Below are 13,441 nucleotides of genomic sequence, written 5' to 3' on the forward strand. Positions count from 1 at the left end.
GTTAACCCTTAATTGCCCACTTCATTTTAAGTGGACTCTTACAGCAAGTGTGCACCCCTTATTAACTATCTGTCCCACTTTGTAATTAGCTTAGACAAACTGGTTACCTTCCTCAGACCTGAAGGAGAGGTGTGTGAAGCATAAAAGCTTGTCCCTTCCACCACCAAAAATTGGGCCAATAAAAGTTTACCTCACATATCTTATCTCTCACAGGCAGAGAGAGACAGGTTCCTGTTTTATCAGACACAGCAGCCTTCTGGTAGAGCTCTCTGAGGTCCACTTCTACCCGTACATGCATATTGGGTGAGACTATATATATCTATACTTTCTTACTGGGTACGATCATAATTGGGTGCCCCCAACCATATAAATGGAGAGTTCCCATCCAAATTATGGCAAGCATAAGCATTTCCCTCTGCTTATAGACTCTGCATTATTAAGCATATATTTCTGAACAGCTGATTTAATATGTGGAGACCCTCTGATGTTTTAAACAAGGATTATGCCACTGCTGTTCATAATGAGAACAAGCTCTTCAAAATACCAAAAAATTCTGTTGGATGCCACTCACTCATCTTGACCTTGAGAGATAGATGCATAAACTCTGTATTATGGGACTAGGGTCTGGTCTACCTCAGTGAATGAGGAAAAAGGAAAAATCACAAATGCATTAAAAATATTTCCTTGTTCACTTCAAATGTATGAAGCTATGAAAATGTAGAAGGGGAAACAGTTTTGTAATATGACATAGTTGGGATTTTACTTAATGAAATTCTGATCTGAACTTCACCAGAGTTTTGGATGTTCAGATCCAGGGTTCTGATCCCATTTCTATAGAAAACATAATTTTGAATGTTTCCATCTTTTTGTCACTTGAGGTTTTCAGCATCTACCCAGAATCATTTCCAAAATGATTAACTCAGACTCAGAACTGTGCTTAGGAAATTTGTTAAATGTCATGAAGCAACTTCAAAAGTTTTGATGAATTTTATATTGTCTAACTTGAAGCCATTTTAAACACAAGGTTCCCCTACTTTGTTATTTTTCTATGCTTGAGTTAAGGTTTTATGGGAGAACTCATTTAGTAAAATAATATATATGGAGACCACAGGACTACTGAGAAAACATTCAACCTTTTGAGATGAACAAGACCCTCATCCCGCAAGACACAGCTGCTCTTCACTCAAGGGTAAGATCAGACAGTGAATCCAAAGAGTTTTTAAACATTTAATTTATTTATTTATTTAATTTTATTTAATTAATTTATTTAACAAGTTTACAAATCATTTGCCATGTAAATAGCAGAGACAAAATGATAATCACTGCAAAAGTGAGCTTTTGTTTAGAAACAAGGCATTCAAAATTGCATTTGTAAACAGAACTCTTCACATATGTCACAGGACATGAGGGCAATAAAGGATGATAGAATTGCAGGGGGTCAGGAAGGAAGGAAACAACTTGTTCCAGCACAAGTAGAAATTATTTTTGAAAAGCAAAATACAAAATTAAAGAGACTTAGAATTAGCTTCACTTTTTATCATATACAGGTTAATTGTGATAATCCAACTCTATTAACATATATGCTGATCACACTCAGTCTGTGGTACTTTTTAAGATAAATTCTGAGTGTGATATGGGTCATTATTTTCAGACACTGAAGCCTAGGATTTTACTATCAACTTCACGGACACTGATATTCCATTATTTACATCATTAGCAATTCTAAAATAACTGTCTTACTTAGACTGCCATGCATGTCAAAAGGGAGCAAACACTCATATTTTAAAAGTGAAATGGCATGTCTGTTCAGCTTGAGTGAAATCAAACAAGACAAAAAACATAAATGAGTGATTTTGAATGGATTCATCTTCACACTTACCCAGAACTCTGCTTTGCCGTTGCCCTTCTTGCATCTCTCTGCCAAGACTGATACCCCTACGGTCACCTCAGACAGTGGGTCTTCTGCTGCCTTCATGAGAACAATTTGAATGACACGCCCTTCATAGATGTGGGCATCAAAGGAAGATTTCCATTCTGGGTACATGGTGGGTTTCCTCTGAACCAAAGTTTTCCCCCTCTCTGAAAATGGCACAGAAAGTGGGGTAAGTGGTAAGTGATGGCTCTACATAGGACAATATCTGATTTGACTTTAAATGAAAAAACAACAACAACATTGAGATGACCCCCACTATGAAATCATAAGTAGGAGAGAACCTCAGAAAGCATGAGGTTGTGGTTGCCACCCAGGTAAGCACCAAAATATTCCAACACTGGTAAACTCTCTGATCCTTAAGAATTATGTTTATCCACATATCAGTTATAGCACAGGCACCAGCAGTGAAAGTGCTAACGTGCATCAACTTGGATCTAGAGGGACGAGCTATATCAGACAGTAGTTCAGTGTCCATGGACATTCAGTTCAGTCTTTAGACTGTTTGCTGAAAATGCCCAGAAGGCATTAATATATTGTGTGATGGGGATTAGATCACCAGCTTCTCATATCAGGCATCTACCACTAGATGACAAATTAAGAGATGTTTAATGCTGGCCTAGTTTGAATTCCAACTGGTGGCCTGAAGCTGAAAAAATCTCATTAACTAGTTTCCTAACCTATTCTGACATTCTTCTCACAGTTCTGTTCAGAAGCAGCATAGGGAAAAGTCACCCTTAACAGTACTGTGGTCTGATCCAGTCATGATTTCTAGCTTTCAGAGTCTTGCAAGTCCTCCCTCCTGCTGTACAGCATGCATGGACTTCAATTATTATTATTTGTATTATCATGGTGCAGAGAAGCCTTAGTCACCGACTGGGATTCTCCTGTGCTAATGTGTACAAACCAGAACAAGAGCACAGCCCCTACCCAAAGAAGTTAGGCCATGATCTTCCTCCCATCAAAGTAATTGGTAGAAATCCTGTTTAATCCGAGGGAAGGATTGGGCCCTTATTATCTAAACATCTTTCTGAAGCATGAATTCCAAGTTAAGTTTATATTAATTCAATAACAGTCAGTTTGATGCACTCTGCTCATTGTGATGAGCTGTCCAAACAGCAGTAAAGAATAACACCTTAGTATTTCTTTATTAGGGAATGCCTGCCAAGAACAGCATTACAAATTACAGCTTTGACAAGTAAGCTTAAGTCTGCTTGCCAAAAGGCATTCTCAAAATGTTCACAAACAGCCACCTGAATATCTCCTGCATTTTATTATGACCTTCTGTTTTTTCTCCCTTTACTTGTATTCAAAAGCTTTTACCTGGAATTCAAAGAGTCTTGTAGACAGCTAATCATAGCAAAGGTTTCAATTAATCAAAAGTTCCTTCCAGAACTCTGCACTCTCTATAGCTACTATGAAGGTTTTTAGATAAACAGATGGCGAGAGTAACTATAGAAAGCCCTAAGTTAGACAGAACTTTTATTATAATCCTAAAGGATCTTCTCATACCCATGTTTTTCTTCTCCAACATCACTATCATCTTTCAAACAAAAGATAGGAATGACTAACAGGCGATATACATGGTTGTACGAGTTTCTGTTGAATCATAAGACACTCTCCAAAGTCTATGGGATAAGCATGCTATCATCATTGCTTGAAGTTTCTGCTGCACTGGGCAATAAGAAACTGGCCATCAAGACCAGGTCTTCTACAAGGAACATCCAGTAGACCGGCCTAGTCATCTGATTGTTAAAAACTGAATGCGGTCATCAGAAAGCACAGTACTACAGAATGTTGCCCCTGGAACATCAGAAAAAGTACATTAATGGAGAGACCCTTCAACCCCCTAGGGGTTACAGTGGACAAGAAGCTGGATATGAGTCAAAAGCGTGCCCTTGTTGCCAAGGCGGCCAATGGAATTTTGGGCTGTGCAAGTAGGGACATTTCCAGCAGATCGAGAGATGTGATTGTTCCCCTCTATTCAACATTGTTGAGGCCTCATCTGGAGTACTGTGTCCAGTTTTGGGCCCCACAATACAAAAAGGATGTGAAAAAATTGGAAAGCATTCAGTGGAGAGCAAGAAAAATGATTAGGGGACTGGAACACATGATTTATGAGGAGAGGCTGAGGAAACTGGGATTCTTTAATCTGCGGAAGAGAAGAATAAGGGGGGGATTTGATAGCTGCTTTCAACTACCTGAAAGGGGGTTCTGAAGAGGATAGATCTAGACTGTTCTCAGTGGTAGCAGATGACAGAACAAGGAGTAATGATCTTAAGTCGCAGTGGGGGAGGTTTAGGTTGGATATTAGGAAAACCTTTTTCATTAGCCAGGTGGTGAAGCACTGGAACGCATTACCTAGGGAGGTGGTAGAATCTCCTTCCTTTGAAGTTTTTAAGGTCAGGCTTGACAAAGTCCTGCCTGGGATGATTTAGTTGGGGACTAGTCCTGCTTTGAGCAGGGGTTGGACTAGATGACCTCCTGAGGTCCCTTCCAACCCTGATATTCTATGATTCAATATAAAGAGAAATATATGCACCTGTCATAAATATAAAGAGAAGGGTAACTACCTTTCTGTATACAGAACTATACAATCCCTCCTGGCCAGAGGCAAAACCCTTTCACCTGTAAAGGGGTAAGAAGCTAGGATAACCTCGCTGGCACCTGACCAAAACGACCAATAAGGAGACAAGTTACTTTCAAAACTGGAGGTAGGGGGAAAACAAAGGATCTGTCTGTCTGTGTGATGATTTTGCAGGGACCAGGTCAGGAATGCTCTTCAGAACTTCTGTTCAGTTAGTAAGTAATCTAGCTAGAAATGCGTTAGATTTCCTTTTGTTTAAATGGCTGGTAAATAAGCTGTGCTGAATGGAATGTAAATTCCTGTTTCTGTGTCTTTTTGTAACTTAAGGTTTTGCCTAGAGGGATTCTCTATGTTTTGAATCTGATTACCCTGTAAGATATTTACCATCCTGATTTTACAGAGGTGATTCTTTTACTTTTTCTTTAATTAAAATTCTTCTTCTAAGATCCTGATTGTTTTTTCATTGTTCTTAAGATCCAAGGGTTTGGGTCTGTGTTCTCCTATGCAAATTGGTGAGGATTTTTATCAAGCCTTCCCCAGGAAAGGGGGTGTAGGGCTTGAGGGAATATTTAGGGGGGGGGGGGGAAGACATCTCCAAGTGGGCTCTTTCCCTGTTCTTTGTTTAACATGCTTAGTGGTGGCAGCATAGGATTCAAGGACAAGGCAAAGTTTGTACCTTGAGGAAGTTTTTAACCTAAGCTGGTAAGAATAAGCTTAGGGGGTCTTTCATACAGGTCCCCACATCTGTACTGTAGAGTTCAGAGTGCGGAAGGAACCTTGACAGCACCCATCCCTGTTTTTTCAGGTCTGTTATATGGATCTTATAAGTCCTATTAAAAAGTGCTCTATTACTGCAGAGTTACAGAAGTTACAGCATTGCTCATGGGGAAAGCATTCCTCAGAACAAAAAAGGTTCCCAGGCTTCTAGAAACCTTTTAACTAAACAGAAATCTATTAAACACTAGCAGAGATCCATTTCCTGTGGAAATCAGCATGTAAACTTTAAACAAGTTTCCACTTAGAAATACGTATTTTACACATGTACCTATTCTTCAAAAATGTTCAAGGCTGAAGGAACAGCCAGAGTTGCTGGAAAACATTCCATCAAGCCATGCTGCTTCTTATTTATTTATTTAAAATAAATCATACTAGTCAGGACTTCTCATTGATCAAGTTACCTGCTTACAAATTAATATATCAATATCTCTGAAGAACAGCAGTAGAGAAGAATGTTGAAAGGTTTTGTCACTACGCTTTCAGTCCTTTCCTATTTTGTCTATTTACAAGGATCTCTTTAAAATAATTTTTTAATGTTTGATAATCTTAATCCCAAACCCCATGCAAATTTACTTTTCCTAGTGTTTCTACATTTGTCCCAGGGGATGATCTTTTCCCTACTAAGGACACAGTAACGTTAAGTCCAAACAGAATTATTCATGACACTCTCAAGGTCCACAGGACAAACCCAGGAAAACTGAAAAGGAGGGCTACGTCAGGGCAGCTTCTTTCTCCCACTGCAAAGGCCCCATCCACCACCACTCCAAAAGGAGAAAGAGGCTGGGAGGGGAAAGGAAAGCTAAGACTGCACTTGCTTTCTCTCCCTTTCCTCAGTAGTCCTTTTGGACTGTTGGACCTTTTATCCCAGAAGGTGTTTTTGCGTTCATGCATATTGACTCTGTGTGACTTGGCTGGAGGGCTGAGCCACTGAAGACCCACCTGACAAGGGCTACAGGTGACGTGGGGTGGGGGGGGTACACCATGAAGAGAGGGTGTGCAGGTTTGCACCCACCTGACAGGAGGCTCTCAACCCCCACTTCAAGCCTCTTTTTTCAACCCCATTAAAACAGGATTTTCAAAGGGAGGTTCCTGTATCTTGTTTGAGTCACCTTACTGTCTGCGACCCTGAGAACCGCTCAATGCCAACTGACAAAAGGGTTCATTGTTCTGTAACAGTAACTTCTGATTGGCTTGACAAACCCACCACACCCATCACATTGCACAAATACTATGAAAGCAAAGACCATCAAATGAGGTCTCTACTAAAAGCTTATGTCATACTGATCCTCATAAACATTGAGAGATGTATTTAGGGTTGATATTTACAGAGCTGTGTATATTTGTACACACAGACACACACAAATATGTTTTAAAGACTGAACCAATACAGGCTTAACAAGCAGGTTTTGACCAAACAAAGGATGTGTACGTCTGCCTTGTAAGCTAACACAATAGAAACCTGTTTGCATATGACATGGAGTGGATGGGAACAGCAACATGAGGATGTGAAGGCAACATGGAGTCAGCACACATGGGAATAAACCACAATTGTCATTCTGACTCTGGGGACAAAACAATGAACTTTGGGGATACAAGGGGAAGGCAAAAAGGACACACTTTTGTCCTTCACTGAGCAAGCAAAAAGGTCAGTGCTTTTTCAATTCATGAGAGAGGGATCCCAGCCATGTTGGCTGGAGATATTGAGAGATTACTTTAGCTGATAAACTACTTTAGACAAAGGTTTTAGCCTGATGAAGTTAAGTTGGGACTCTATGAAGTGCGTTTGTTTCCATCTTTATCCTTACTCACTAAATGTTAGTCTTTTGATAATAAACTTATGATTGTTTTCACTATAAGTACCTCTCTATGGTGTAATATTATAGTTGAACCAAAGAAGCTCATGTGTGCACTGTTTCCTCGGAGGACAGCTTACCTGGGAATTTCTGAGTGTGTCCAGTAGCTAAGTGCTGGCCATACAGGGGAATGCTTCAAGAGGGTTTGGGGACTGGCATGCATCTAGGCCCTGGTTCTCATGGGAGACTTCAATCACCCTGATATCTGCTGAGAGAGCAATACAGCGGTGCACAGACAATCCAGGAAGTTTTTGGAAAGTGTAGGGGACAATATCCTGGTGCAAGTGCTGGAGGAATCAACTGGGGGAGAGCTCTTCTTGACCTGCTGCTCACAAACCGGGAAGAATTAGTAGGGGAAGCAAAAGTGGATGGGAACTTGGGAAGCAGTGACCATGAGATGGTCGAGTTCAGGATCCTGACACAAGGAAGAAAGGAGAGCAGCAGCATACGGACCCTGGACTTCAGAAAAGCAGACTTTGACTCCCTCAGGGAACTGATGGGCAGAATCCCCTGGGAGAACAACATGAGGGGGAAAGGAGTCCAGGAGAGCTGGCTGTATTTTAAAGAATCCTTATTGAGGTTGCAGGAACATACCATCCCGATGTGTAGAAAGAATAGTAAATATGGCAGGCGACCAGCTTGGCTTAACCGTGAAATCCTTGCTGATCTTAAACACAAAAAAGAAGCTTACAAGAAGTGGAAGGTTGGACAAATGATCAGGGAGGAGTATAAAAATATTGCTCCCGCATGCAGGAGTGAAATCAGGAAGGCCAAATCACACTTGGAGTTGCAGATAGCAAGGGATGTTAAGAGTTATAAGAAGGGTTTCTTCAGGTATGTTGGCAACAAGTAGTCTGTCAAGGAAAGTGTGGGCCCCTTACTGAATGAGGGAGGCAACCTAGTGACAGGGGATGTGGAAAAAGCTAATGTACTCAATGCTTTTTTTGCCCGTCTTCACAAACAAGATCAGCTCCCAGATTGCTGCACTGGGCAGCATGGCATGGGGAAGAGGTGACCAGCCCTCTGTGGAGAAAGACTATTTAGAAAAGCTGGACGAGCACAAGTCCATGGGGCTGGATGCGCTGCATCCAAGGGTGCTAAAGGAGTTGGTGGATGTGATTCCAAAGCCATTATCTTTGAAAACTCATGGCAATCGGGAGAGGTCCCAGATGACTGGAAAAAGGCTAATATAGTGCCCATCTTTAAAAAAGGGAAGGAGGATGATCCAGGGAACTACAGGCCAGTCAACCTCATCTCAGTCCCTGGAAAAATCATGGAGCAGGTCCTCAAGGAATCAATTCTGAAGCACTTAGAGGAGAGGAAAGGGATCAGGAACAGTCAGCATGGATTCACCAAGGGCAAATCATGCCTGACTAACCTAACTGCCTTCTATGACGAGATAACTGGCTCTATGAATGAGGGGAAAGCAGTGGATGTGTTGTTCCTTGACGTTAACAAAGCTTTTGATATGGTCTCCCAAGTATTCTTGCCAGCAAGTTAAAAGTAGTATAGGCTGGATGAATGGACTATAAAGTGGATAGAAAACTGGCTAGATCGTCTGGCTCAATGGGTAGTGATTAATGGTTCCATGTCTAGTTAGCAGCCGCTATGCTAAGCAGAGTGCCCCAAGAGTCGGTCCTGAGGCCGATTTTGTTCAATATCTTCATTAATGATCTGGAGGATGGTGTGGATTGCACCCTCAGCAATTTTGCAGATGACACTAAACTGGGAGGAGTGGTACATACACCTGAGGGTAGGGTAAGGATACAGAGGGACTTAGACAAATTAGAGGATTGGGCCAAAAGAAATCTGATGAGGTTCAACAAGGACAAGTGCAGAGTCCTGAACTTAGGAAGGAAGAATCCCATGCACTGCTACAGACTAGGGACCAAATGGCTAGGCAGCAGTTCTGCAGAAAAGGACCTATGGGTTACAGTGGATGAGAAGCTGAATATGAGTCAACAGTGTGCCCTTGTTGCCAAGAAGGTGAACGATATTTTGGGCTGTATAAGTAGGGGCATTGCCAGCAGATCGAGGGATGTGATTGTTCCCCTTTATTCAACATTGTTGAGGCCTCATCTGGACTATTGTGTCCAGTTTTGGGCCCCACACTACAAGAAGAATGTGGAAAAATTGGAAAATGTCCAGCGGAAGGCAACAAAAATGATTAGGGGGCTGGAGCACATGACTTATGAGGAGAGGCTGAGGGATCAGGGATTGTTTAGTCTGCGGAAGAGAAGAATGAGGGGGGATTTGATAGCTGCTTTCAACTACCTGAAGGGGGGTTCCAAAGAGGGTGGATCTAGACTGTTCTCAGTGGTAGCAGATGACAGAACAAAGAGTAATGGTCTCAAGTTGCAGTGGGGGAGGTTAAGGTTGGTTGTTAGGAACAAATTTTCACTAGGAGTGTGGTGAAGCACTGGAATGGGTTACCTAGGGAGGTGATGGAATCTCTTTCCTTAGAGGTTTTTAAGGTCAGGCTTGACAAAACCCTGGCTGGGATGATTTAGTTGGGGATTGGTCCTGCTTTGAGCAGAACTTGGACTAGATGACCTCCTGAGGTCCCTTCCAACCCTGATATTCTATGATTCTAGGCACAGCAAGGGCTGGCAGAGCCCTGAGGAGATTGTTTGGGTAGCTAACACCCAGTTAAAAAGAAGTCTCTCTCTCCTACTGAGGCAGGAAGGTAACAAGGTGACTCACAATTCTGGGTACCCCAAGAAAGCACCATACTGCCCCACCCTAGTGTGTTATTTGACCCTACAGCAGAGTAGCTTTGTAGGACCACACACTGTGCAGAACCAGTCACTGCATCTCCAAAACAAAACAAAACAAAACAAAAAAAAACAGCAAGGTTCGAGAGGCTTCAGGGAAGAGCCATGAGACTGATTAAAGGCCTGGAAAAAAACCTCTCATGAAGAGAGATTGAAAAAATTGGGATTGTTTATTTTAGAAAGGAGACAAGTAAGAGACATGGTTAAAGTATATAAAATCTGGAGTGCCTGTTCTTCCTGTCACAGAACAGGAACAAGGGGACGTGCAAGGAACTGGAATGGTTAATACATTCAAAACTGAGAGAAGGAAACACTTTCACACAGCACATGGAATTTACTGCGACAGGAAATCTCTGAGGCCAAGGATTTAGCAAGATTCAAAAAAGGCTTGGATATTTATGCAGGTAACAAGAATATTCAGTTATAGTTCATTCTAACAATTTTTTGGGAGAGATGTAAAACCTCATATGTCAGGTTTTAAGACAATCTCTATTGATTATAGATTGGGGAGAAGATTATCCCACATCTGCCTACTGTGGTGTTTCTTGTATTTCTCTGAGGCATCTAGTGCTGGCAACTGTCAGATAGAATAATGGCCCTTGGGTCTGATATGGCATAGCAATTCCTATGATTTTACTGCCCACTCAATGCAGCTATTATGAGCAACCACTAGATAAATATCATAGGAAGAAATGGGCCTAAATTCTTGTGAGAGGAAGATAGTTTCTACAGGCCTCTAAATCCTTCAAAAATGTTAACTTTTTTGTTTAGTACAGCCATACTGTACTAATTTAATTCTGAAATGAAGGTCAAAGAACTTGCCTCCTCCCACCCCATAGGTAATTATTATTGTTTGTGTTGCATTAACATGTCATAGGGATATGTTCACATGGAGTATAATTGGCTCCAAACAAATTAATTCATATCAAGAACGCTTGGTAATGATAATAAACAAAATTTCCCACTAACATATATTTCATTTAACACACTGCAGCCATTTACTGTCCTGCATTTGAGAAAAAGGGCTCTCATCCCAATGCAATTTAGAGTGCTCTTCCAGGACACCACAGTTCTCCCCAAACTTTCAGGTAAGCAATTTTTACCAATTAGCATGCAGATAGCGGATTTGCAAACGTTAGCTCATTAGCTAGTCACTACAACACCCTATGCAAATAGGACAACTAGAAAGTTTTGCCACATACATTTCTTTTTTTGTCGAGAAACAGGAAATTAACAAGGAAGGATTTGATCCTGCAAAGCGCTGAACAATCTGGGCCACATCCAGCAAAAGCATGGACTCCAGGGAAGTCAATGGAACTTCTCACTTTTTTTTTTTTTTTTTTTTTTTTAAGTGAAGCCAACGCTCCTACGTGCTTTGCAGGATCAGGACAAGAGTGCTCAGCACCTTGCAGGACTGAGTCTTGAGTCCTGCAGCCCTGCCACAGCACATGTGTAGAGTATGTAATTTCTAATAAGCATATTCAAGTCTAGAAATGTGTCAGTCATTACTGTACCTGTTGTCAAGGCTTCTTTCATCTTTATAGCGCAGAAGGGTTGCAGCTGCTCCCCTTCATTCTGCACAGGTCCCAGCTCAAATGAGTTGAAAGATATCCGTAAGAAGGGAGCCATTGTTCACAACAGTGGCACAAACCTAGGTGAACAAAAGAAAATATAAATCCTAAAATAAAAAACTGAGTTGAAGCAGATAAGAAAATCAAAATCTAATATGAGGTGCCTCAATCAAAGTGACCCCAAATCCAGTCTCCAAATTTGCCCTTACAACTTTTGCTAATGCATCTATTTGAATGTGCAAAACTTGCATGATAAAAATTTAAGGGCACTTTTTGAGAGCACGAACCTAAAACTAAAGTAGAGTATAATAAAGCCATATTATTACATGTTGCTAAGAGGATATTTTAACCAGATGCAAGTTTGAAGAGATCTCCTTCCCAATATGTCCAATTCACAGTCACAACCTCCTCAGCCCCTTTGAATACATAAGGCTGTGCAGCATATTGTTAATAGATTAACTTTGATAAGCTCCATACCAATAGAAGCATTAGTTAATGGATTAATTTAATTCTGCTAACTAAGCGCTTCTATTGGTATGGAGTTTAACATCAAAGCTACAGAAACACTCAACACTCAACCTCTATGAGCTACAAAACTGAACTTGCATAATCACAGGTTTCAGAGTAGCAGCCGTGTTAGTCTGTATTCGCAAAAAGAAAAGGAGTACTTGTGGCACCTTAGAGACTAACAAATTTATTAGAGCATAAGCTTTCGTGAGCTACAGCTCATCCGATGAAGTGAGCTGTAGCTCACGAAAGCTTATGCTCTAATAAATTTGTTAGTCTCTAAGGTGCCACAAGTACTCCTTTTCTTTTTGCGAAAACTGAACTGTAACCCTAATATATTGACCTTACATGTGCATTAAACTTGTTGAGCTTCCACTGCCTTGAATGAATTTATCTGTTAAGACTAACAAAGTTATGATTTTTTGTGGAAGCACTTATGTGATTTGACAAAGTGGATGTGACCAACTATCATGTGGCATGCTGGCTCACTTGGCATAATCAGAGATGTTAATTTTTTAAAAAAGTGCTTTCTTCCAGTTGGAAGTTTCTCTTAGAAGTTTGCCTGCTCTACTCCTGGGGGAATTCTGTGCATGCACAGAATTTACGTCCTCTGCAGCTTTCTTTACCTCCCCACAGAAAAATGTTTTTCTGATAGGGAAGCAAAGGGAAGCCACAAGAGCAGACATGTGACCCTCCCCAGCAGCATGTTTCGAGTGCCCAGGGCAGCCGGCAGAGATGTAAAATCACTGTGGGGCAGAGGGTGGGACTGGGGAAGACCCGGCTGGTGGCTCCTACCCAGCGCCAGGCTCAGCTGCTAGTCCTGGCTTGACAGGACAGAACTTTCTCTTCCCCTGCACAGCATCCGGAGCCGGGTCAGACTCACCCCCAGATTTCTCTACCAGATGCAGGAAGCTCTACAAACTCACTCCCCTCACACCCGCTTCCTGCACCCATCACTCCTCAGCTGCAGGGGGAGGAATTCCTGTGCAGGTAGCTGCTCCCCCATCCGCCCAACCCCCATGCATCCCAACATCCTCATACTTAGACCCTCCTGCTGAGCCTCACCCCATCTGCACTCAGAACCCCCACGATGAACTCCACTCCCTCTGCACCTGGATCCCCACCCCACTGAGCCCCACTTCCCCAGCATCTGGACCCTCCACTGAGCCCTCCACACCCACACTCCCCCCACCGAGCTCTATCCCTCCCACACCCAGCTTCATCCTGCTGAGCACCAACCACCTTCACCTGGATCCCCCTGCAAAGTCCCCTTACCGTTGCATTCATAACCCCCGCCCCCAAACAAACCTCTGTGCATTCAGATCCCCCCAGCACCCGGATCCCCCACTGAGATGCCCACATCCAGATTGCCCCACACAGAACTCTATCAACCCACACCTGGATCCCCCCCGCACTGATGCATCCGATGAAGTGAGCTGTAG

General features: G+C 42.1%; 1 protein-coding gene across 6 annotated transcripts in view; it reads right to left on the reverse strand.

The window, feature by feature from the left end:
• Positions 1-13,441, reverse strand: part of PRKCD (protein kinase C delta) — a 124,949-nt gene that overhangs the window by 48,137 nt on the left and 63,371 nt on the right. For all 6 annotated transcript variants that reach the window (XM_038410242.2, XM_038410238.2, XM_038410244.2 and 3 more), the window contains 2 exons: positions 11,436-11,572; positions 1,880-2,079 (listed from right to left, as the gene is read on the reverse strand). In XM_038410242.2, coding sequence (XP_038266170.1) covers positions 1,880-2,079; positions 11,436-11,550 — 315 coding nt within the window. In that variant the 5' untranslated portion in view covers positions 11,551-11,572. The remainder of the gene's footprint in view (positions 1-1,879; positions 2,080-11,435; positions 11,573-13,441) is intronic.

Source organism: Dermochelys coriacea, chromosome 7, assembly GCF_009764565.3.
Source record: "Dermochelys coriacea isolate rDerCor1 chromosome 7, rDerCor1.pri.v4, whole genome shotgun sequence".
NCBI lineage: Eukaryota > Metazoa > Chordata > Testudines > Dermochelyidae > Dermochelys > Dermochelys coriacea.